At 39.2% G+C, this 23599-nt stretch overlaps 1 protein-coding gene and 1 pseudogene across 5 annotated transcripts in view; one reads left to right on the top strand and one right to left on the bottom strand.

The window, feature by feature from the left end:
• Nucleotides 1-23599, bottom strand: part of Foxj3 (forkhead box J3) — an 88417-nt gene that overhangs the window by 40592 nt on the left and 24226 nt on the right. For all 5 annotated transcript variants that reach the window (XM_087549272.1, XM_087549274.1, XM_087549273.1 and 2 more), the window contains 2 exon segments: nucleotides 13593-13917; nucleotides 504-578 (listed from right to left, as the gene is read on the bottom strand). In XM_087549272.1, coding sequence (XP_087405398.1) covers nucleotides 504-578; nucleotides 13593-13917 — 400 coding nt within the window.
• Rps27a-ps1 (ribosomal protein S27a, pseudogene 1) lies at nucleotides 7254-7832 on the top strand (annotated as a pseudogene).

The following is a 23599-nucleotide window of genomic DNA, read 5'->3' as shown; positions in this document are numbered from 1 at the left end:
TAGAAATGAATGTTTACTTCATTAGAGCACTTTTCTCCTTGCTACCTACAGGGTTCCTCCCCAAATAGTAGGAGCCCACCATATTTCCTGACAAGCAATTCAACATCAGATTAGATTCCACACACAACACTAAGAAAACCAAGCAAAACCGAGGTAACACAAGGCAAACTCTCGAGCTCTAACTGCCTTTATCACTTTAAAGGAGCCCTCAAGCTGAGTGATGGCAAAGTGTTTAATTGTAGCAGTCAGGAGGCAGAGGCAGGGAGATCTCTGTGAATTCTAGGGCAGCCAGAGATACAGTAAGCACTGTCTCAAAAAACCAGTCGGTCAGTCAGTCACTTAATCCATCAGTCACTAAAAACTTAAAAACAGCTGGTTCTTACACGTCACCTAAGCCAGTATAGGCAGGAATACTTGCTGATTCACACAACTCTTGTGAACTAGATAGTCTTGACTCACATATGCCAAGAGACAGATGGCTACAATTTAAGAAAATGTCCTACCTTTCCGGGATCATCCTTGGATCGAGGCACTTTAAGGAAACATTTGTTCAGTGACAGATTATGCCGTATGGAATTCTGAAATTAAAGAAGAAAACCATTGTTGGGTCAGTAAAATATGAAAAAAAAAAACCTACTCCATTTTTAAAAACAAATCAAGAAACCTACATATTTCTTCTATGAATTTGAACACAGTTACAAATAGAGGCAACTTTTAAAGCTCCAGGGACTGGGAAGATGTTGGTTCAGCTCAGCAGGTAAGAGTGCTTACTGCACCTGCAGAAGACCAGAGTGTGTAGCTCAGCATTGACATCAGGCAGCTCACAACCAACTCTAAGTCCACCTGCAGGGGACCCTACACCCTCTCTGGTCTCTAAGGGAGCCTATTCCTACATACACGTACCTATACAGACTCACATACATACACATACTAAAATAAATACATAAATGAGCTTCAAGGCTAAACCTTTCTAGCTTTCAAATTAGGCACAGCGTATAGTAAAGGAAAACAAGCTATTGGGATACTCAATTACCAGCAGAGTCAATAATGATATATATTTGGCATTTAATTGCTTAGAAACTCTAATTATGCAAAAATATGGCTATGATAGAATGCTAAATGATAAGCATCAACCACAAAATTGCACATTATTGTGTATAAGACTTATTTTATATGAGTGAGTGTTTTACCTGCATGTATGTCTGTACACCACATGCATGCATACCAAGTATATACAGAAGTCAGAAGAGGGCATCCTGAAACTGGAGTTACAGACACTTCTGAGCTACCAGGTAGGTACTGGGAACTGAACCAAGATCCTCTTGAAGAATACCAAGTGCTCTTAACCTCTGGGTCATAATTTCATCCCCTTAACTGTGGTTATTTATGTTTATTTATGCTTGGAAATAAATCAGAATGCCAAATGTCAGAAGTTACCCTACATCAGTTTTTAGGTAATAACTATGCTCTTCTTTTTACTTTCCTGCACAGTCCAAATAGTTTAAAGTACATGTGTAACCACTTCTAAGTGAGTTTCTTAAAGTGTTAAATGTCAGGAATATATAGCACAACATGAGGGAGAGCATTTGCTTTGCATGCACAAGTCAGATTTACTCCCCAGCACTGAAACAAAACAACATTTAAAAATGCCACTGTACGGACTGGAGAGATGGCTCAGTGGCTAAGAACACTGTCTGATCTTCCAGAGGTCCTGAGTTCAATTCCCAGCAACCACATGGTGGCTCACAACCATCTGTAATAATGAGGTCTAATGCCCTCCTCTGGTGTGTCTGAAGACAGCTACAGTGTACTCATATACATAAAAAAAAAAAATGCCACTGTACTATAGGTAAACTCGGAATTAGAAAGTTGTAAGAGAAAGACTATACTATGGCAGATACATGTTTCAGAACTTTAAATGAATTAGACAAACACAGGTATCATTTAAGTAATACTGGGGCATTCACAGCTATAGCCATCTTGGAGTAATGTTTTCTGAAAAGAGATACACACACCAATTTACCTATATCCATATGAACAGAGGCTCTTTCACCTTTAAGTTATTTTTTAACTGAATAGCTAATTTTTAAAGAGATGTATAGAAGCGAACAATTTAAATATAGGTAAAAATATATTTGCTGACTTACTATTTCTTTTTTTTTAAATTTATTTATTTAATGTATATGAGTACACTGTTGCTGTCTTCAGACACACCAGAGGAGGGCATTGGATCTCATTGAACAGATGGTCATGAGCCACCATGTGGTTGCTGGGAATTGAACTCAGGACCTCTGGAAGAGCAATCGGTGCTCTTAACCACTGAGCCGTCTCTCCAGCCCCTACTGTTTCTTTCTTATTAGGAAAGATACACAAAACATTCCTGTGTAAATCACATTTATTTTTTACTTATTTATTTATTTATGCACACATGATTATGCATATGCGGAGGTCAGAGGATAACTTGTAGTCAGCTCTCTCTTGACGTCATATAGGTCCCAGAGATGGAAGTCAGGTCAACAAGTTTGGTAGGTTATGTGTCTTTACCCACTGAGCCATCTCACAGACCTACAAAGCCCTTCAGAGTTATTTTTGAAAAGAGGATAAAAAGAGAAAGAGTAACAGATAAATATAATATACTCATGGACAGGAGTGTCATAATGAAATCCTGTAATACACAATGATAAAAATGAAAAAAAATCATTTTTTCTGAAACAAGAACAAATTCCACTACTCTATTACAAAGGCATATAGAAACATAAGGTTCTATCTATAACAACAACAAAAGATACTGGGTTATTAAAACAAGAGAACGAAGACATGAAGGTGGAAGGGGTCTGGGGCGTCTGGCAGGGGAGGAGTCTGGAATGGACAACATCAGGATACATTAAACTGTCAAAGAATAAAGAGTAGGAAGATAAAACTGCTGTATACACAAGTCCAGGAGAGGATCTATATTCCTCATCACAGCAGAAGAACTACTAAACTAGCTCAGGTGACAGAAAAATGCCTTTGGGACCTGAAGTGTTCGTGAATTAATAGGACTGGACAATGACTGCTAACAGAAAATATCCCAAAAAACGGTTCCCAATTAAAGACTCCAAAGTCCATTCATTAGTAATCTGTTTATCTGTTAACCCTCATGTCCACATAACTAACTAGTAGAGAGAGGCTCCAACTGCATTTAGCCACTACTTAAATATTATCTTTGAGGATCATATTTTTGGCATATCTACTTTATTTTAATGTCTATCAGAGTTCTTAGCCCTAAATGGGCTATCAATATCATTCCATCCCTCAAGACTCAGGGATCTATGCAGAAGAGGGGCAAAAAGACTCTAAGAGCCAAAGAGGTAGTAAATGACTTAAGGAAATATTTTCTCGGGACAAGTAGATGCATGCAGCACATGTGAACTCACAGATTGTGACAGCATGCACAAAAACCATATACGCCCAAACTAGATAACAGCCCAGCAAGAAGGGAGATAGTGGGGCTGGGGATTTAGCTCAGTGGTAGAGCGCTTACCTAGGAAGCGCAAGGCCCCGGGTTCGGTCCCCAGCTCCGAAAAAAAGAACCAAAAAAAAAAAAAAAAAAAAAAGAAGGGAGATAGTATGGAGCATTCCACCCACTAACTTCCCATAAATTTTTAAAAAGCACAAATATTTAAGTCTGAGGTGATGGCAGCAAAATCTCTTCTCCATAGCACTCTGGCAAGGTGTCATTACTTTGGAGGAAGAATGGAAACAAACACTTTTACTGAGAGACAGGAAACCCCGTGAAACCCTGTGCCAGGACAAAGCAGCAATCTACTACCACTACAGGAAAAAAGTAGATGCAAAGTCCTTTTCCTTTGGGAGAGGGATAAGCTGCCGCCCTGCACCCTAAGAACTGACACTGACACCATACAATGTGTCTGCTCCATCTCAGAAAGGAACAGGGACCCCCATTCAAAAGCTACCACAGTTACAAGGCTACTCTGGCTTGAACTAGCAGAACACATAGGCATGGTTATGTTGTGCCATGCATGTAAAGGCCCTAGAATAGTTTCCCAACATGCACATGTGCGTGAGCATGACCCCCCCCCCCCCGTGCCCACCTACCCATGGAATAAACCTATAATCTCAGCATATGGGCAGAAGGATCAGGAGTACAATGCCTACCCAGGTTATAGGCTATCTCAAAAATTAAGGGGTAAGGTGCAGTACTACTATGCGCATTATAAAATGCTAAAAACCAAAAGGGAAGACATATCCTTAAAGGTAACTGTGAGAAGTTAAATGAAAAGTACCAGAAATGGTTTTTAAAGTTCTTGTGTCTAAAAAAAAACCATAGTAGTTAATTAAAAGACTCAGGATACAGATACAAGTAATGTAGAGCAGGAAGATGGCTCAGCAGGAAAAGGCACCCACAGTATATGACAGAATACTGTACTTGTACGGTATAGTACAAGATGGATGACTTGAGTTCACCCCCAAAACACAGGGTACTGACTCCTGAAATTTATCCTCTAGCCTCCACACCCATGCCTGCATTCTCTGTATCCCTCTCTCACAAATAATAAATTTAATTTTTTAATTAAAAAAAAAAAGGCCAAGTGAGATATCTCAGCACCAAGCCCGACAGCCTACATCTGACCACTAGAGCCACAGAATGGAAAGATAGGCAACTTCACAAAGTTGTCTTCTGACCACTGTGCACACAAACACATAAAATTTTATGTTGAAGTAAAATGTATAAAGGAACTAGAAGAACTCAATTTCTGAAGTCCTTACATGATACATAACATAGCTTAATACTATATGGTGGCAGGTTGTAATTAAAGACAATCCATATTTGCATCACCTTAAAATTCCTGTGCTGAAATCCAATTTCAATGTGGTAATATCTGGAGGTAAGGCTACTGAAAGATTAGATCATGAAGAGAACTCAAGAAAAGGACTTAGTGTCTAAAAGAGGTCCCAGGGAGCTCATTTGCATCAACAAGACAGCCTCCATGAGGCCAGGAAGGGCCCTCAACCAAGACTAGTAAGAAGTTTTCAGTCACTGTGAACCCCTGGATCCGGGATTTCCCACCTTCAAGACTTTTGAGAAATAAATGTTTGTTATATGTAAACCACCTTGGCTACTGTGAGGTTTGTTTGTTGTGTGTTTAATTAAAGCAGTTTGAATTAACTCTGACAGATTAATAGTTTTAATCTTATAATAATTTCCAAAAAGGAAGAAAAGAAATGCACTTTTAAAAATTTGATTTGAAATCAAATGTTGAAGCCAAAGCTCAGGACACAGATAAAACCGAAGACCTATTAGACAAACTAGATTTCATCCACCCATCTTAATATTGAAATGTAAAACCTCCAACCAAGATGGTCAAGCTCAGGCATAAGGGCATAGGCCTGCTGTCCCAACATAAGCAGGAATCATGATCTTGAACCCAGCCTAGGCTACAAATAAATAAGGTTAAGGGGAAAAAGGGAAAGGAAGAAAGGAAGGAGGAAGAAAAGAGGAGGAAGAAAGAACGGTTCAGAAGAGACTCAATACCTCTGGGGAATAATGAACTTGTACCTGATCTTCTTCCCATTCAAGAAGCTTACATTTTGGAAATTCTCACATTTCTGCTCCATCCATCCTTTCTTCACTTCTATACTTGTTGCGCAACTAGTCAATCTTCTCTACAGCTATGGCTTCAGTGACTCTCCTCTCTCAAGTGCCTAACTTATTTCAAATTGTCAACTGGAGTTACAGGAGGTTGGAAGTTGTGCAATATGGTACTGGGATCTGAATTCAATGCCCTCTAGAAAATTACATGTTCTTCACTACTGAGCCATCATCTCTCTCCTCCTCCAGAATCAGCTTTTCCTAGAAGCTCTGGCTAACCTTCCCTAACTTATCCTTATGGATTTCTCATCATAACTGCAGATATGTTTAATAGGTTTCCTATTCCACACTGTATTCTTAAATATAAACCCTCCCCCCAACACACATACCCCACATCATTGCTTCATCTCTGCCAATTCAGGTTCCCCAATCTGGGTGGTGTTTATCTCCAATAATGAAAAAAGTTATAGTGATTCAAATGATCTAAGCCAGCCTGGAGAAAACTGCCTTAGGGTAAAGAAGAGAGATGGCTAGAGTCTGCTTTAAAGAGAACCCAAGTTCAATTCCAAGAAGTACAAAATGCCTCTATTCAAGTAATACTATCAAGCAGATCTCCTAAGTAAACATCACGATTCCTCTGCATATCCCAAGAAAATAGGCTATTGTCGGATTGCTCTAGTCAAAAGCCCAGGGGCTGGGGAGGATGCTCAGTGGATAGTGTCTGCTGTACAAGCACGAGGACCTGAGTTTAGATCCCCAGCATGCAAATGAAATAGCCAGGTGCAGCAGTACACATCTGCAATCCCAGCACTGGAGGCCAGAGACCAGAGGATTCCCAGGGTTTTCATGCCAATCAGCCTAGCCAGAGAGCAAGCTCCAGTATCAATAAAAAGATCCTGGAGAAGTGACTATGGAAGACACCTAGCTTCCGCTTGTACCAATCCAAACAAGTACATCTGCACATCCATGCACATATATGTAGACCAGTTTCTTCAATGTGCTTAAGCATAATTATACTTAAGTTTAATTAAGTATAATTATAATATACTTATATTATATAAGTATAATATAATATAACATAATTATATTTAAGTTTCTAGGGTCCCTTTTTCACCAAATCTTGTTAGCCAAAATCCTAATGATTTAGAGTTAATCTTCCTCAGTAAAGTTATTAACAAGATTTTTAATTCCTTTTCCTCTATTTCAAATTATAAGATAAGTCAATTATAGAATATTCAGAGTTATCTTTAACAATGTAATCTCCTTCAAGATGGCCCTACCTGAAAGGGCGTTTTAACTAAATGTTAAGGTTTTTATCTGGCCCTTAAATAGTGAACCTGGCAAGGTTTCCCACTTTGGGTGACTACTACATTTCTGAAATAGTTTGTGGCTGCTTTAAAATCTTTTCCCTAATATCTATTCAATCAGTGCAGACTTCACAAGCTGTATATGCCCTCCCAACTGCCCCAATCTCTCTCCTCCATATCTAAAGAAAGGAAGCAGCATCGCCTGCTTAACAAATCTAAGAAAATGGGTGGAAATTCAGAAAAACAAAGACCTCTACAAAGGAGAGGAAAAGATCAAGCTTTCTTTGGTCTCTCTCTCTCTCTCTCTCTCTCTCTCTCTCTCTCTCTCTCTCTCTCTCTCTAAGATTTATTTATTTGACCCGGAGACTCGGTCAGCCACGCTTGGCTCTTCCTTTCCGATCCGCCATCGTTGGTGGAGCAGCCGCCACGATGCAGATTTTTGTGAAGACCCTTACAGGGAAGACCATCACGCTCGAGGTTGAACCCTCGGACACTATAGAAAATGTAAAGGCCAAGATCCAGGATAAGGAAGGAATTCCTCCTGATCAGCAGAGGTTGATCTTTGCTGGTAAGCAGTTGGAAGATGGCCGTACTTTGTCTGACTACAACATTCAAAAGGAGTCCACTCTCCATCTCGTGCTGAGACTTCGTGGTGGCGCTAAGAAAAGGAAGAAGAAGTCTTACACCACCCCAAAGAAGAACAAGCATAAGAGAAAGAAGGTCAAGTTGGCTGTGCTGAAATACTATAAGGTGGATGAAAATGGCAAAATCAGCCGACTTCGTCGGGAATGTCCTTCTGATGAATGTGGTGCTGGAGTTTTCATGGGTAGCCACTTTGACAGGCATTACTGTGGCAAGTGTTGTCTGACTTACTGCTTCAACAAACCAGAAGACAAGTAGTTGTGTATGAGTTAATAAAGAGAAGGAACTGAAAAAAAAAAAAAGATTTATTTATTTATGTATATGAGTACACTGTGGATGTCTTCAGACACACCAAAAAAGGGCATCAGAATTACAGATGGTTGTGAGCCACCATGTGGTTGCTGGGAATTAACTCAGTCACCTAAGAGCAGACAGTGCTCTTAACCACTGAGCCATTTCTCTGGCCCTGGTCTCTTCTTTTTGTTCTTGTTTTATCTGAAACAGTCTTACTACAGAGCTCTAGCTGTCTTGGAATTCACTACATATACCAAGACTACACTGACCTTAAAGTCGCAGAAATCTACCTGCCTCCAATTTCCCCAGTGCTGGGATCAAAGGCATGTTGTTCCACCACACCTGGCTTTTGGTCCCCATATAAATGATTAGGTATAAATGTATCTAGGTCTACAAAAAAAAAAAAAAATTAAAAAAAAAATTAAAGTGAGTACAGTAAATCCTAGGCACCCACTGTTTTAAAGCTCAGTGAAAGAAAAATGTTTAATGATTATTATTTATAACTCCTAGAGATACTGAAAGTCTGCTCAAGGCAAATGGTACGAGATATCTTTCTGGGAATCTTTAGTTTTAAGGACAAAATATACCCCACCCCTTCTACCCCCAATCCACCCACTATCACTACTTCTAAAGGAATTCCCAGCTATGATTTGAGATAACAATCACCAAGGCATAACGACAGATTTATAATACATAAGACACTGAAGACTAGCAGGTTAATGAGGAGCATAATCAAAATGTATATACTGTTCCTAGAAATTGACACAAGTTCTTTAGTTGGGCTTTTATATATGTTAAGATCACTATAATCTGGTTCATCCCAACTTTTTACCAGGAGCCCCTACAATCAAGTATTTAAAAATACAATTAAAATATACCTCTAAATCCTCAAAATAAATTGCTATTTCACTTCCTTAATAGTTTCCTAGTAAGTCCCCTTCCTTTTACTCTGGTAACACTCTATTCTTTGTACCAGTCACTTCAGAATCTGATACTCCCCACTCTTCGTCAGTGACTACATCCTTTAAAGTTAACACTTTTTACTAAGTCACAGACAAAATGGATATGACTTACACACTGTAGCTGTGTGGATTCCACAATCCTCTCAAGAACTTTTTATTTTTTTTTTTTTTTTATTTTTTTCGGAGCTGGGGACCGAACCGAGGGCCTTGCGGTTGCTAGGCAAGCGCTCTACCACTGAGCTAAATCCCCAACCCCTCAAGAACTTTTTAAATAGCTTCATAATGACTTGTATGTATCTTCATCTAAAAGAGGATGGACTCTCTAAGGTACCGTGTACTAAGTTTCTTTGTGCTTCTAAACTCAAGCTCAGTGAAGAGGAGAAAGTAAACCCTTTTCAAACTAATGAAAGGACCATGAAATTAAACTGGAAGGATTGGTAGCCCACAGGCCAAACAAAATCAAAACGGACACATTTATTATACTGCAGATTAAGAACTCTGGAATTAGAACATCTGGAAATTAGGAAATTACACACACACACACACACACACACACACACACACACACACACACACCCTTCTCGATTCTCTTAGGGAGGAGAAGCCGAAATGCCCATTCTGTGGCCTAACAGGAAACACATAACCAGAGCACATTGGAGAAGCCACCAATGGTCTGGTACTTCTTGCTTTACTCATTATATTACCTGCCTCATGCCTTCAGCTTTATGACCACTGATAAAGATCTACGAGTCTCATAGGCTTTCTTACTCAAATTTTGTCCATTTCTTTTTCTCTACAGACATCACACTTTTCTGCTGCCAAACAGACCTATATTTCCCTAATCCAAACCTTGACAAAAAGTACCTAGAGTGCCTGACAGTAAAAACAAACAACATACTACTACTTTTTAACAATGTTTTGTTCTGAGGTTAAAAAAAAAGTTTGGCTGAGCAATGGTGTCACAAGCCTTTAATCCTAGCACTCGAGGCAGGGGCAGAGAGGCACAGAGAGGAGCAGAGGGGCACAGAGAGGAGCAGAGGGGCACAGAGAGGAACAGAAGGGCACAGAGAGGAGCAGAGGGGCACAGAGAGGAGCAGAGGGGCACAGAGAGGAGCAGAGGGGCAGAGGCAGATCTCTTGTTTGAAACCAACCTGATCTACAGAGCAAGTTCCAGGATAGCCAGGACTACACCGAAAAACCTTGTCTCAATAAGGGAAGGAAGGGAAGGAAGGAAAAAAAAAGGGAGGGAGGGAGGTGGGGAGAGGGAGAGGGAGAAACAACAAACGTTTTGGGGATTTTTTTGAGGTGGGGGAACTGGAGATCATACCCACGGCTTTAAACTTCCTAGGCAGTCACCTAACTCTAAGCAACGTCCCCAGATTTTATGCGTCCAATTTTAAAATACACTTCTATGCTGAAGCGATAACTCAGCAGCCAAGAACATAGGCTGATTCTCCTATCAGTAAATCCAGCTTCAGTTTCCATATAGTGGGCCGTAACCATCTGTAACTCTAGTTCTAGGGGATCTGATACTCTCTTTTGGTCTCCATGAGCAACAGGAAGGTATGTGGTATACAGACATCCATGCAGACAAAACACTAATACAGGTAAAAGAACCAATTTTTAAAAATCTTCTTTTCAAACCAGTAAGTCAGCTAAGAGAATTCAAATATCCATGTAGCCTTCACAAAATTGCAGGCTATATACTACTACTGGTTAAGAACAAGGGCTGAGGGGCTGGGGATTTAGCTCAGTGGTAGAGCGCTTACCTAGGAAGCGCAAGGCCCTGGGTTCGGTCCCCAGCTCCGAAAAAAGAACCAAAAAAAAAAAAAAAAAAAAAAAAAAACAAGGGCTGAAATTCTCAAACTACTAAGTCTACTGAGTCTTGATCCTACCATTCTCTACCTCAAAAATTCTGGAGAAAAAAAAATCACTTAATTTCTCTAAGCCTCTGTTTTCTTACCTTTACAACTGGGCAAGAGTATCTATTTAACAAGCTACTGTATGACTTAGACAATAGTATAAAAGCATTTAGAATAATTCTGGCACATAGAAAATTGAAAATACAGCTATTGTTTGAGTATTTATGTATAGAAAAAGGAAATAACTGATATTAAAACAAAAATAAGTTCTATAATATTACTATCAATAAAGCATGAAGAAACACAAAAAAGGTTCGCTTTATAGGGAAATGGTAGCGTGAGCTGAATAAAGTAAAACCAACTGGATAAAGGGCAAAAGAGAAAAGAACAAAAAGCAAGAAATCATGTTTACAGACAGCAAGAGGACAAAAAGGAGTGGGAGAGGAAGGTAAAAAGGAAGCTGAGAGCAAGAGTTGCCCTTTAATTCAAACTGCATTAACTGAAGCTCCAAAATAGAAAAACACAGTGCTATGGGTGAAAGAGACAGGGAGAGCTGCATTCTTTCCCTCAAGACATCCGACTTCCTCCCACAGCACACGGCACAGCCCAGGGGCAGGGATGTTAGCAAAGATCTCAAACTGTATGACAATGTTTAGGTAATACAGATAGTAAACTTAAAGGTAGTAAAGCAGAAACATTTACTAGAAACTGAGGTAACTATCATCTAATATAACCTAAACCTCTATAAACCTTTTTTTATGTACACACAAGCATGCACACATGTCACATAGCACACAACTGTATAATTCCTATGTAAAACATAAAAAAATTAATAAGCATGTGCAGAAGCAAAGAAAGTAAACTGGATTACTTGTTATAACACATATAGCTACTACAAAACTTATGTGACGGCTTATCAAAAGGCTTTTTAAATATGCTGTTGATTCCAGAGCTGGCAAGGAGGGTACAGAAGATTCTGGAAACAAGAGAATGAGATCATCCTATAGACATTCCCGATGGTCAAAGCTGCATTCATCTGGAGGACAATGAGGGTTTGGGTTGTAGCTCAGTAGTAGAGCATTCTAACTTAGAATGTTTCAAGACCTTAGGCTCAATCACCAGTAACAAACAAGTGAAAATTTACTAAGATTTTTTTTTTTTGAGGAGATGGGGGCTAAGCATAGTAACACACATCTATAATCACAGCACATGGAGGCAGAGACAGAGAATCTCAAATCCAAAGTCTTTACCACACAGTGATCACGGTGAGCCGTAAGCCAGCCCAGGTTACATTGTGAGACCATGTCTTGAAAATAGTTCAGCACAAGCAAAAAGCAAATGAAAAAGGATAATAATGGCACAAAGAAAAACACCCGCAAGCACTGACTATCTTAAATGACTGACCGAGTAAGAAAAGTCTTTCTCTTTAATGTGTATCACATGCCCACACGCATGTACAGCCACACGAGTACAAGTGTCCATGGAGACCAGAAATGGATGTTCAATTTCTTGGGGCTGGAATTACAGGTGGTTGCTGAAATGCAAACTCCAGCCCTATGCAAGAGCCACAAGGTCTCTTTTAATACTGGAGCCATCTCTCCAAGACCAGAAGAAGCCAGCAGTGCTTTTGTCTGTCTCTCTATGTAGCCCTGACTGTCCTGGAACTCACTATGTAGACCATGCTGGCTTCACTCACAGAGACATGCCTGCCTCCACCTACGGATGCTGGAACTGAAGGTGGCAAGTGCAACCACAGGCAGTGGAAAACTCATTCTCACTCACAAAATAATATTCTTCATTTTGTAGGACAAAGAAAACTCATTATTAGAAAACAGCAATGAATGCTAAAATTCCTGGGCAAAGTTTAAAAAGAAAACAGTGTGTTCACATGCCCTCAAAATATCTCCCCAAAACTTTGTATTTACAAGACAATGAACAATAGCCTTATAATGGAGTAGCCAGAGACATCACACTGACCAAGTAACTAGGCTGTGCAGACATTTTGTGCCTCTAATAAGCAAAGGGGCATGTTCCCTCTTTGTTATTCTGCCCCAAGTGTGTTATTTCTCACATGAGAAAACAACTCCAAACCAAGGAGAAAACATTTCTGACAAGCATTTCTCAAAAGTGTCTAAGTCACAAGAGAATGTGACATTCACAGATTAGAGGGGAATGGAGAGAAAATAACAACTGAATTGCAATGTGGAACCCTGAAACATAAAGGACACTGAAGGAAAAAATGATGAGATCTGAAAAAAGCTTAGTCTGGTAAATAGCATTCTACCTGCATAAATTTTTGGTTTTGGTCATCATGCTATGGTCTGTCAGATGCTAACATTGGAGGAAACTAGTCGAGTATATGGAGAAGACCTGTGTGCTGCTTTTGTAGCTCCTACAAATCTCAAAGTCAAAACAAACGTTTATAAAAACCCACACAGCTGTGTAGTCCTGTTTTCCACCAGAGCACCACGGCCAACCCATTTGCACACTAGGTACCCTTTCTCCTGACTGCTGCATTCACAGCACTCTCTCCTGCCATACTACATCAGTCCCACGACATAATAAAGCTCTAACATGCGACTTCCAAAAATAAGGCAACCATAAGTTTGGAGAGCCTGCAAGAAGATTCAGTGGGTAATGACACTGGAAGCAAAGCCTGCTGACTCGAGTTTGATCTGTAACAGCCATACAGTAGAGAAAACCAACTCCAAGTTGTCCTTTGGTCTCCGTGTGTGCCTGGTGGCATACATGCTCCCATCACCTATCAATCAACGCAATTATAAGTTCTTCCCTTTTCTGGAATCCTAAAAATGGTTAAGTCGGAATTTAATCTTTACTTTTCTAGTTTCTCAAAAAGCTTTACTTTCACCAGCAGTTAACAAAGTTCCCACTGCTTACTTCACAAAAGCTACAATTTAGATGAAACACTTACCTTCCAACCACTGCCAGCCTCTCTGTAATACGGAAAGTTATCACAAATCCACTGGTAAATCTCACTTAACGTCATTTTCTTTTTAGGTGAGCTATTAATTGCAAACGTGATGAGGCTGGCATAGCTGTACGGAGGCTTTCCATCTTTGTGCTGTTGGACTTCTTCCTGGTCTAGCGTTGTATTTGGGTCAAGGAGTGCATTCTTCTTAGAAATTCCCGTTCCATGTGCATTTTGTGTGGCATCAGATTTTTGGATGGCTGCTCTCATAGTAAGCTGTGGTAACCAGTCCATAGATGTTAGGCTGCTCTCCAGTTCAGATGTCATCCTGCAGGTAAATAGACTCCTTAGTGAATATCAAGGGAAAAATTCCTGCTCTAGTCAAAATAATCGAATACAGGAGTCCCAAAATGAGGCAAAGCTTAGTTAAACCTGAAAAGATTGAGTTATGTTAATGGCCAAACTAAATATTTAAGGGATCAAGATTTCCTTTTTTATTTTTTTCCTTCTAAATCATGAAGGGTTTAAAATGCAAAATAATACATACACCAATTGCTAATGCTATTCTTTCTTGAAAGAAAAGGAAAGAAAGGAAAAGGGATGGAAAGAAGAAGGAAGGAAGGAAGGAGAAAGGGATCAGAGAGGAAAGGAAAAGGGGGAAAGGGGAAAGAAAAAAGGAAAAGAGGCAGCAGGATCCTGGTATGAAAACTTTATCAGCAGCCCAAGTCCTTACTCACCAAAACACCACAATCCTAAACTGTACACCGCTATCTCAATGTCTTTGGCACAATTTTAGAAATATTATACAATTATACAAAGGAGTGCCAAAACTAAAGTGAAGGCAAGAAGTCAGAGAACTGAGAAAACAGATGCAGAAATCTGCATGAAGGCAAGAAGGTAAAGTTGAGCATGTGGAAGACAGGAAGTAGAAAGCAGGAGAGACAAGAAAACAAGCTGGGGGGAGCTGACTAAAGAGGTGCAGTCGAGGGCGCTAGGGTTGGGGAAGGACAGACAAGCAGTACCAGGCAGTTAGTAGGACAGACAGGCAGTACCAGGCAGTGAGTAGAAAACAAAGTCAAGAAAACAGCTTACAAAAACTGAGAACATGGGATTATAAGACGCAAGAGATTAAGCCAGAAATGGTGAAAAAGTGGCACAAGCTCAGGCGTCAAGACATCCCTACAAGTTGGAACTTCTGATATATTTTTCTCCAAGGCTAAAAAGTACCGACCATCACACCCAGACAATGAAAACAAGTCTCACTAAGTTAACATACTTTCTAGAGAGCTGCTGTATAGATGGGAGAGGAGAACAAGGAAGGATGCTGTCACTGCACACTGCAGTTGTCAGTGTTCAAGCAGAGCACACAAGCATTCTGTCCTGAGATCCAAAAAGCATGACTAGTGACCCAATGACAAAGCAGAAGATGAAAGTGACTTCTAAGTGACACCAAAGTAAGAAATCACACCACAGTCTAATGTTTAGGGCTAGAAGTGCAGCTCAGTGGTAAAGTAGTTCCCTAGTATATGGAAGGTCCTAGATTTGCTCCCCAACACTACGCAAAGAAAGAAAAAGGTGACTGGGCAGGAGGAATACTCCATACACTCATTCCAAGTAGTAGATAGAGTCAATTTCCAAAAGCCAACACAGGTTTGGGGAATTAGGAAAATCAGAATTCAAGAACTGATTCCAACAGTTTCCAGCTGTGAACCTGTGAAAATGTTTACTATCTGAAACTCCAGCTTTCTCATGTGTACAAACAACAAAAGTATCTACACCTAAAACACTATTTGATAAAGCATACATGCATGGACAGAGAAAACATTCAGTAAATGTTAATATTAGTCTAGGAGTGTCTTGGGAAGGTACTGATGCACTTTCGAGTTCCAAAAGGTGGAGGGAGCTGACATGAAGGGGAGAAGGAAATAATAGTGGGAAAAAGGGAGAGGGAGAAGAGGGAGCTAGAGAAGAAAAAGGAGAGGAGGAAGTAAAAGGAGGGAGGAGACAAACACAGAGGCCTAGAGCCCTATTATATATCATCTGATTTTCCTAATGCTCTGAGCCACTGTTTTACTTTGTTTCTCAAATTCCCTCCTTTTCTAAAAACCAAACTTAAATTTCCGTAAATGGCACCTTCAAGGATCAACAAACTCGTATTGTCCCACCATATACTGTAGCAACCAGAAATGCTCATGCCCAATACCTTGTAAGGACCATGAAATAAGGAGATGTGCAAATTTCAAGATTACACTACACCAAATGAGTGAGGGAAAGTACCTGGAGCTTACAGACTCTGACCTTCAACTTAAAGATGAAAAACTAAGGTTCTGACAACATTAGAGGCTGTTTTCATAACTCTACAATAAGCGAAAAGCTTATTTGGAAAAAAGTCAGCTTTTGATGATGATTATAAAAATGGGAGCTATTACTGTTCAGTCACCAAAGAAGCATTGGCTATTATGTCCCTACATGCTATTGTTCTAGCTACCTCAGGTCTCTCTTTGCCTTGTTCAAATTAAGACAGCTGGTACACAAATTCCCCGTGCTAACATAAAAAATTTACTTAAACTGAAATATATCTGGCACTAGAGTCAGTAGTAAGAATAAGAACCTAACACTCAGGATATGTCAGCATGAAGGAGATATTTACAATGTGTGGCAATACATTTAACAAGACTTCATAATAGCCACTGTGTATGGGACTATGTTTGAGTAATAAACAGAGAACCATTATCTAATTTTTGCTCTCTAGGAACCAACATCTTAATCAATATTAGACATGGAAAAAATTATGTGAATGAGCGACATTGACTGCTCAGGAAGGAAACATGGACTGCTGTCCTGGAGGCAGGAAAGGAGGAACTTCATTGGTGCCTTAAAGATGAACAATGTGTCGATCACCTTGAACTTACCTCTTATGTTAGAGCAAACATCAAATATTCCATAAAATTTCTCAAATATGAAGTCTGAAAAAGTTTGGTTGTTTCTAATTTATTACACTTTATATACTCTTGTTAGTGATGTGGAAAGTGCCACTAATGATGATATTTAAGGCAGATGTTGCAGTGATTCCCCATTAAGCAGAAATATAGAAGATGACCGTTCGGTTTGGTCCACTATTAGCAGAGTGGTGATGGGAGAAGCTGGTTTGTATAAGAGACAGATGGTGGTGAGTTTAAAACAGCACAAACAGCTCTGAGGAATCAGGCCATTTTATCTCACCTCACTCCAAAAGCCTCCAGCTGACCTCCTGGACTCACTATCTCTCCCTGCTAATCACCTCAAGTGCAATGTACACATTCAAAAAGAATTTGGAAACACTCTTATGTCATCACAGCCAAGCACTCTGGATGTCTCTCTCCTGACTACGTGACATAACACATTTTCAAAAGTCTTAGTTTTTATTATTGTCTTACTAATTCTAAATTCCTACTGCTGTTCTAACCTAAATTTAGCATTTAACACCTTCATATAAGTTTATCATATGCCCAAGCTTCCTACTCACCCCTTCTCATACCTCCCCCCTGAGAATAGTGACCATATACTAGGTGCTACCTAATAACATGCAGATACAAAATATCTAAAAATAACAGTAATTTAATAAGGAATTAAAAACCTTATCTGAAATGGCCTTTCCTTTTCACTGTTTTTTCTTCAAGACTCAAACCAAACATCTCTTCCTGTACAAAGCGTCCCATTCTGTAACTAAGATGAATGAGATCCTGTTCTTATAAGGCACAGATTAAATAAATAGCACAAGATTTATATGCAAGCTGAACACCCTGTGTCATGGAGACCCTCAGAGCTCCTTGAAAGAGAGAACTTCAATAGTTAAAACAGTAACTATCAGGCTGGAGAGGTGGCTCAGCTGTTAAGAGCACTGACTGCTCTTCTAAAGGTCCTGAGTTCAATTCCCAGCAACCACATGGTGGCTCACAACCATCTGTAATGAGATCTGATGCTCTCTTCTGGTGTGTCTGAAGGCAGCTACAGTGTACTTATATATAATAAATAAATAAATCTTTTAAAAAAAGTGACTATCTGCCAGGAGTGGTCCTAGCACTTAGGAGGCAGAGGCAGGTAGGTCTTTAAAGTTCGAGGCCACTCTAGTCTACAAACTGAGTTCCAGGACAGATAGAGCTACACAAAGAAACCTTGTTTCAAAAAAAGAAAAAAGAAAAACCACCAATGTGTGTATCTGTGTGTCTTTGGTGGGCTGATGTGCACACACATTTCATCAGACCGGAGAACCTGTCAAGAAGCAAAGCACCTGTCAGAGGTTAAAAGGAAGCAGCAAAGAGTAGACTGGACAGCTAATGGAGGGCGCTCACAGCAGCAACATCCTTATTAACTTGGGAAGGGTTACTACCTAGATTGACACAAACAGCTCTCCTAGAATGCCAGAGGAAAATGGAAACAACGAGAAAAAGAATCCATTGTTTGTGAGAGAGAAATGAAAATGGAGAAGAACTACCACCTAAAGTTCTGATAGTGGTGTGGCATCTTTCAAGGGGAATTTTTTCACAACTTTCAAGACATCAAATATAACAACAGAGCAAACAGGTGTGGTAGCTCACAGCCATAAGCTCAGCACTTTAGAGGCTACAGCAGCAGTGCTGAATTCAAAGCTAAATCCACTGAATTAGACCCCATCTCGAAACCAAACCTAAAACACTTTTCAAAACTAAGTCATGACATGTGGGTAAGGAGGTGGGACATTAATTTCACTTTACAAAACACCACTGATATGACCTCGCATATGCTTTTAAACCTTATCACACTCTTTTCATTTCTGCTTGCAATTTTCCTCATTCCCAAGGAGTAGCGATGTTTACTCAGAAAGCTTTTCAAGTCCAACAAGAAAACAGAATGGTGGGGATGCTGTATCCTGATAGTTTTAGAGGACAGTGAAAGGTGACCTTATGAGGGTAATGTATAGTGACTCGAACAGTACTGAGCCTCCCTTCCACTTCATTCATGTTCTCTCACCTAGAGATTTGACAGCACATGAAAACTGCACAGCGAGGAATTCAAATGAAATCTTTGTGAAATAGACACTAGCTCCTTCCTGTCATACAAAACAATGCTCTAAATGAGAAATCAAACTGATTATAGAGTTACAAGTACAGAAAAAATACAGATGCTTAGCTTAGACACAGGCCTTATGCAACCTATAATTTGAAGCACTGTAAGGCTGGAAATGTCACCAAACATTTCTTTATGCTATGGCAGTTCACACCTTTAATTCAGCACTCGGGAGGCAGAGGCAGGCAGATCTCTGAGTTCAGCCCAGCTTAAGGCTCTGCATCCCTCAGGGATTTATTTTGGTACAATGGAACCTCTTCAGTGGTCTATGAATTTCTTAGAACAATCTTCACAATTTATTAAACATTTAAGAATACAAAGAAAGGGCTGGAGAGATGGCTCAGAGATTAAGAGCACTGACTGCTCTTCCAGAGGACCTGAGTTCAAATCCCAGCAACCACATGGTGGCTCACAACCATCTTTAATGAAATCTGATGCCCTCTTCTGGTGTGTCTGAAGACAGCTACAGTGTACTTAAATATAATAAATAAATAAATCTTTTAAAAAAATAAAATACATTTACAAAAAGCTTATTTAAAAAAAAGAATACAGAGAAAACCAATTATACTAAGTATGAATTTTAAATACTGCTACACACATACATATGCTACCTCACACAATCATCCAGCAACCTTGGTGAAAATGAGCCCTTCATTGAACTATATTAAAAGTCATCCAGGATTTAAATTTTTGTAGACGGCACCTGGAAAATGAGAATATACTTTTTCTACAACTAAGATCTTACAATAATGATTCCTGAAACAGTCCATCAGTAAGACCTTCCTTACTCCACGGGAGGATTTTGAATCCATAGTTCTCAGGTATAAAAGCCCTAGCTGGTTATTGCACAGCAGAAAGATGAAGGTGTAACAGGGAGAAAGAAAATGTTCTCACTTGCCTGGTACAGAACCCGATTAAGTCTGACAAGTGTAGTTTTCTAACTAACTGCTTCCTGTATTGCTCCTTCCTCAACACTCTCTCAAAAGCAGTTAGTTGTTCCTTATTCCATTGAGGAAAAGAAACAACAGTAAACTACTTTCCATTAAGGAATGGCTGATCTGTTAACGCTTCTTTAAGAAATGACCCTCTGAGAGACAAACCAAAAAGAAAACACTCCTTGTTGCTCTGAAGTGAAAACACAAAGTGAAGAAAATATACTTCAGGATAGGGAAAACTCAGTAAAAAAGTATAAAACATTACTCACCAAAACTCAACCTTTCTAACTTGTCTTCTACCTCTAAAGTTCTAAGAATGTTTATAATACAAAGTATATAAAAACTTCTTAGGGATTTGTGAAAGCTGCCGTGGGGGTGAGGGGGAGTGTGTGACTTCAGAGACACTTATTAGAAATAGATTGGTAAGGAATCCCATGAGGTTATTTTGTAAAGTCCTGATAATTAGATTCCTAAGCTTGCCACAGGAAGACAGGCACGGTACTATTATGCCTGCACTCTGGAGGTAGAAGCAAAAGCATCAGTTCAATGCCAACCTCAACACCATACCAAGTTCACGGGCAGCATGAAACCCTAGCCCCAAGCCCCACGACTAAATATTTTCAAAGGAAGTAAATTCACAACACAATCAATCTTTTCTGGATTAGGAGATTCACTGTACTTTTAAAAACACTTCTTAAGCTAACCTAAATCTCTCTCCTACTGTGGAGAGTACAGAGGAAAATGTCTTTAGCCAGAGTTCTCTTCATAATGATGCCACCTTTTTACACATGTTAAAAGTCTGTAACTACTCCAACTTTTCCTGCAAAATTTAATAAGCATAATACATTTGCTGTTCTCTCTAGTTGCTCTCCAAATTACCCTTCCACTATTTAGTCTTAGATTCCAAATATTCCTAATTCATGAAAACCATACTCTCAGTTAGAAGCCTGTTCAAGGTACAAAGGTACAGGCCATTGAACCAAAATGTTTCTTGATTCATTATCATGTGTGTGTACTATATGTATGTGTAAAGGTTTCCTAAGTCATTACAATGGTGAAATTTTCATACAGTACAGAAAACCTAGAAGGTTTTTTTAAAGATCTATAATTTACCAGAAAGTCTTAAATCAACAATGTAATCTACCTGACTATGATAAGGACAGACTCTATTGTTTACTATCATTTATACCATAGCATCAATGCACAGAAATGTCATAATAAATATGTTTACTTAAAAAGGTATTCCCAGAAGATCATAAAGGCACTCCATAATATCCACTTTTAGATTTCTTGTTATGATTTCAAGACTGGCTTAAAGATCAGATAAAATTTAGTCTACTACATAAAAGCACTCTAATTTTTATAAGACATGAACCAAAAAAATTAAAAGGGGAGAGGTTGGGGATTTAGCTCAGTGGTAGAGCACTTGCCTAGCAAGCACAAGGCCCTGGGTTCGGTCCCCAGCTCCAGAAAAAAAAAAAAAAAAAGAAAGAAAAAGAAAAAAAAAAGAAAAAAGGAAAAATTAAAAGGGGAAGATAGAGGAAAGAATCAGAATAGAGAAGACAGTAGACTAAAACTAGAATTTTAGAAAATATAAACTACAGCTTCCTTGAAGACAGAGAGATGAGCAGTTCCTTCAAGACTGCAGTGTTTTAAGGAAGAAACATCACATTAGATGAAAAGGAAAACAGAGCCAGGCAATGGTGGCACACTGCCTAGAATCCCAGCACTCAAGAGGCTAAGGCACATCTCCGTTTCTAGTACAGCCTTGGCTACATAGAAAGACACTTTCAAAACCAAGAGCTGAGGATGTTGGTCAGTGATAAATAAAATGCTTACTACATAGCATATACGAGATTCTGTGTTCAATCACTCTGAGTTAAAAACAGCATCCTAAAAGGCTACAATTTAATGAGTTTTTAAATTCTGTTAATACAAATAATCTAAAAACTAAACAGACTTTCTGCTCTAGGAGCATATAAGTAGTTAACAATTTATATAAAACACCAACTCATTACCACTCTGATTGCTTTGTGTGAAAAGGTCTGGATGTTAATTCTACAGCTATCTGGGATGAAATGGTTACCAACCAATCATAGGTAAAAATGCTACCCCTAAAATGCATTTGACCCTAACAGCCTCTGCCTGGAGACCTATCTTATCAAGACCTATCTTATCTGCTGTTTGTGTTTGGCTTCTTGCCACCATTTCAGAGTTTCTCGGCTTTGCCATTTGATTTTACCCTTGTGTTTACTGATTGATGCTATCCTTGTGTTTTCTGTATGTGCTGATCTCTGTGAAATGGAGACCAGCCTAGTCTTTCTAGTGAGTACCTGGCTAGTGAGAACTCAATAGTGATACTGTCTCAAACCCACTGCTACGCCAGTACAAGAAACTATGTTCACTGGAACATGAATATACACATATACACATACAAACCACACACACATGCAATCAGTTGAAGGAAGGGAAAAAGAAATGAAGTCTAAGGAGATGGTATTATTTAATGTTATCAAGTAGTGAAAATGCTGTGATGTTTTAATATTATAAGATATATAATGGACAGATAGCTTTTAAATTATATTCAAATGCTAGGACTACAAAATGTTAAAAAAAATATACAACGGAGTTTCTCTTAAATTTTCTGAGTATGTTTTTAAGTTTTTCTTTTCTTTCTTTTCTTTTCCTTTCTTTTTTTTTTTTTTTTGGTTCTTTTTTTCGGAGCTGGGGACCAAACCCAGGGCCTTGCGCTTCCTAGGCAAGCGCTCTACCACTGAGCTAAATCCCCAACCCAAGTTTTTCTTTTCTTTTAAGTCAACTAGAGTGTACATATTTATGGGAACAGATGCAGATGGCCTGTTATCCTCACTATTCAGGCTTTCACTGAAACTCAGGGTGTAAATGCAGCAGATTCAGGTTACACAAGTGTTTGTTAACCTTAAGGATTTTTTTTAATGTTTTCACATGATTTACAAAACCTACCAACATTTTTCAGCAACATATAGACATTCTACAAAACCATATTAGAACAGGCTAGAAGAGATCTTAGTAAACATCTCTCTATGAGACTTTCTGAGCAGTCTTCTGGAATAAGTAAAGCAGTTACTAAGTCATTGCCCCAAAGCTGCAAACTCTGACACTATCTATCCCACTCAATTCTGCTCTGCCAAACTGGAGCTAGGATTCTCTGCAAGCCACACTACTAATTTGCCAGCTGGCTTCTTTAAAGTTCTACCAAGAAAAGGTAAAGTTAAAAAAAGAAAAAAAAAAAAAAAAAAAAAAAAAAAAAACAGCTTGCAGGGCTAGAAAGATAAAAGTGAATTGTTTTTTCTAGTATTAAAGAAAGCATTCTCAGAGCCAGGTTGGTATGTGTTTCCAAACCCAATACTTAGGGAGGCAGAGGCAGGCAGACCTCTCTGAGTTCCAAGCCAGCCTGGTCTACCTAAGAGATTCCCAGGTCAAGCCAGGGCTATATAGTAAGACCCCTCTGGAATGAATGAATGATAAAGCAGGCAGACAGACAGGCACTCACACATTCATACACTCCCCTACCAAAGGCTTTTTCACCCAGGCCCTTCCCACGACACCAAGTAAATCCAGTTCTCAGTGTTTCTAACACTTGAGATCCAGCTTTGTCACACCTAACTCAGAAACACCAGCATCTTTCTCAGGAGTCTAGGTCTCAGTCTATATACTTTATCTTGCAAGCTAAAACTTCTCTCCTGCACTTCTATTTCAAAGTTAGTTAATCTTTCTAAGTTAGTAAACTTTCCTCTAGCTCCCTACTAGTCCAATGAGTAACTGGTGTCATATGGCTTTCTTCACAATGCCTTTCTTTTATCATTCTGATACTTAGTTAACAACTTTGTATCTACTAAGGTATCTTCTGTCTAAATATATATCTGGCACAGTTTCTGCCCCACAAATAAAATCCATGTGATAAAATAATCTCAGTATGCAGAATAGGATTTTGTTGTCATAATTTTTTGC

Source organism: Rattus norvegicus, chromosome 5 (assembly GCF_021556685.1).
Source record: "Rattus norvegicus strain SHRSP/BbbUtx chromosome 5, alternate assembly SHRSP_T2T, whole genome shotgun sequence".
Lineage (NCBI taxonomy): Eukaryota > Metazoa > Chordata > Mammalia > Rodentia > Muridae > Rattus > Rattus norvegicus.
Note: the sequence above shows the minus strand (reverse complement) of the source record. Positions and strands in the feature narration are given on the sequence as shown.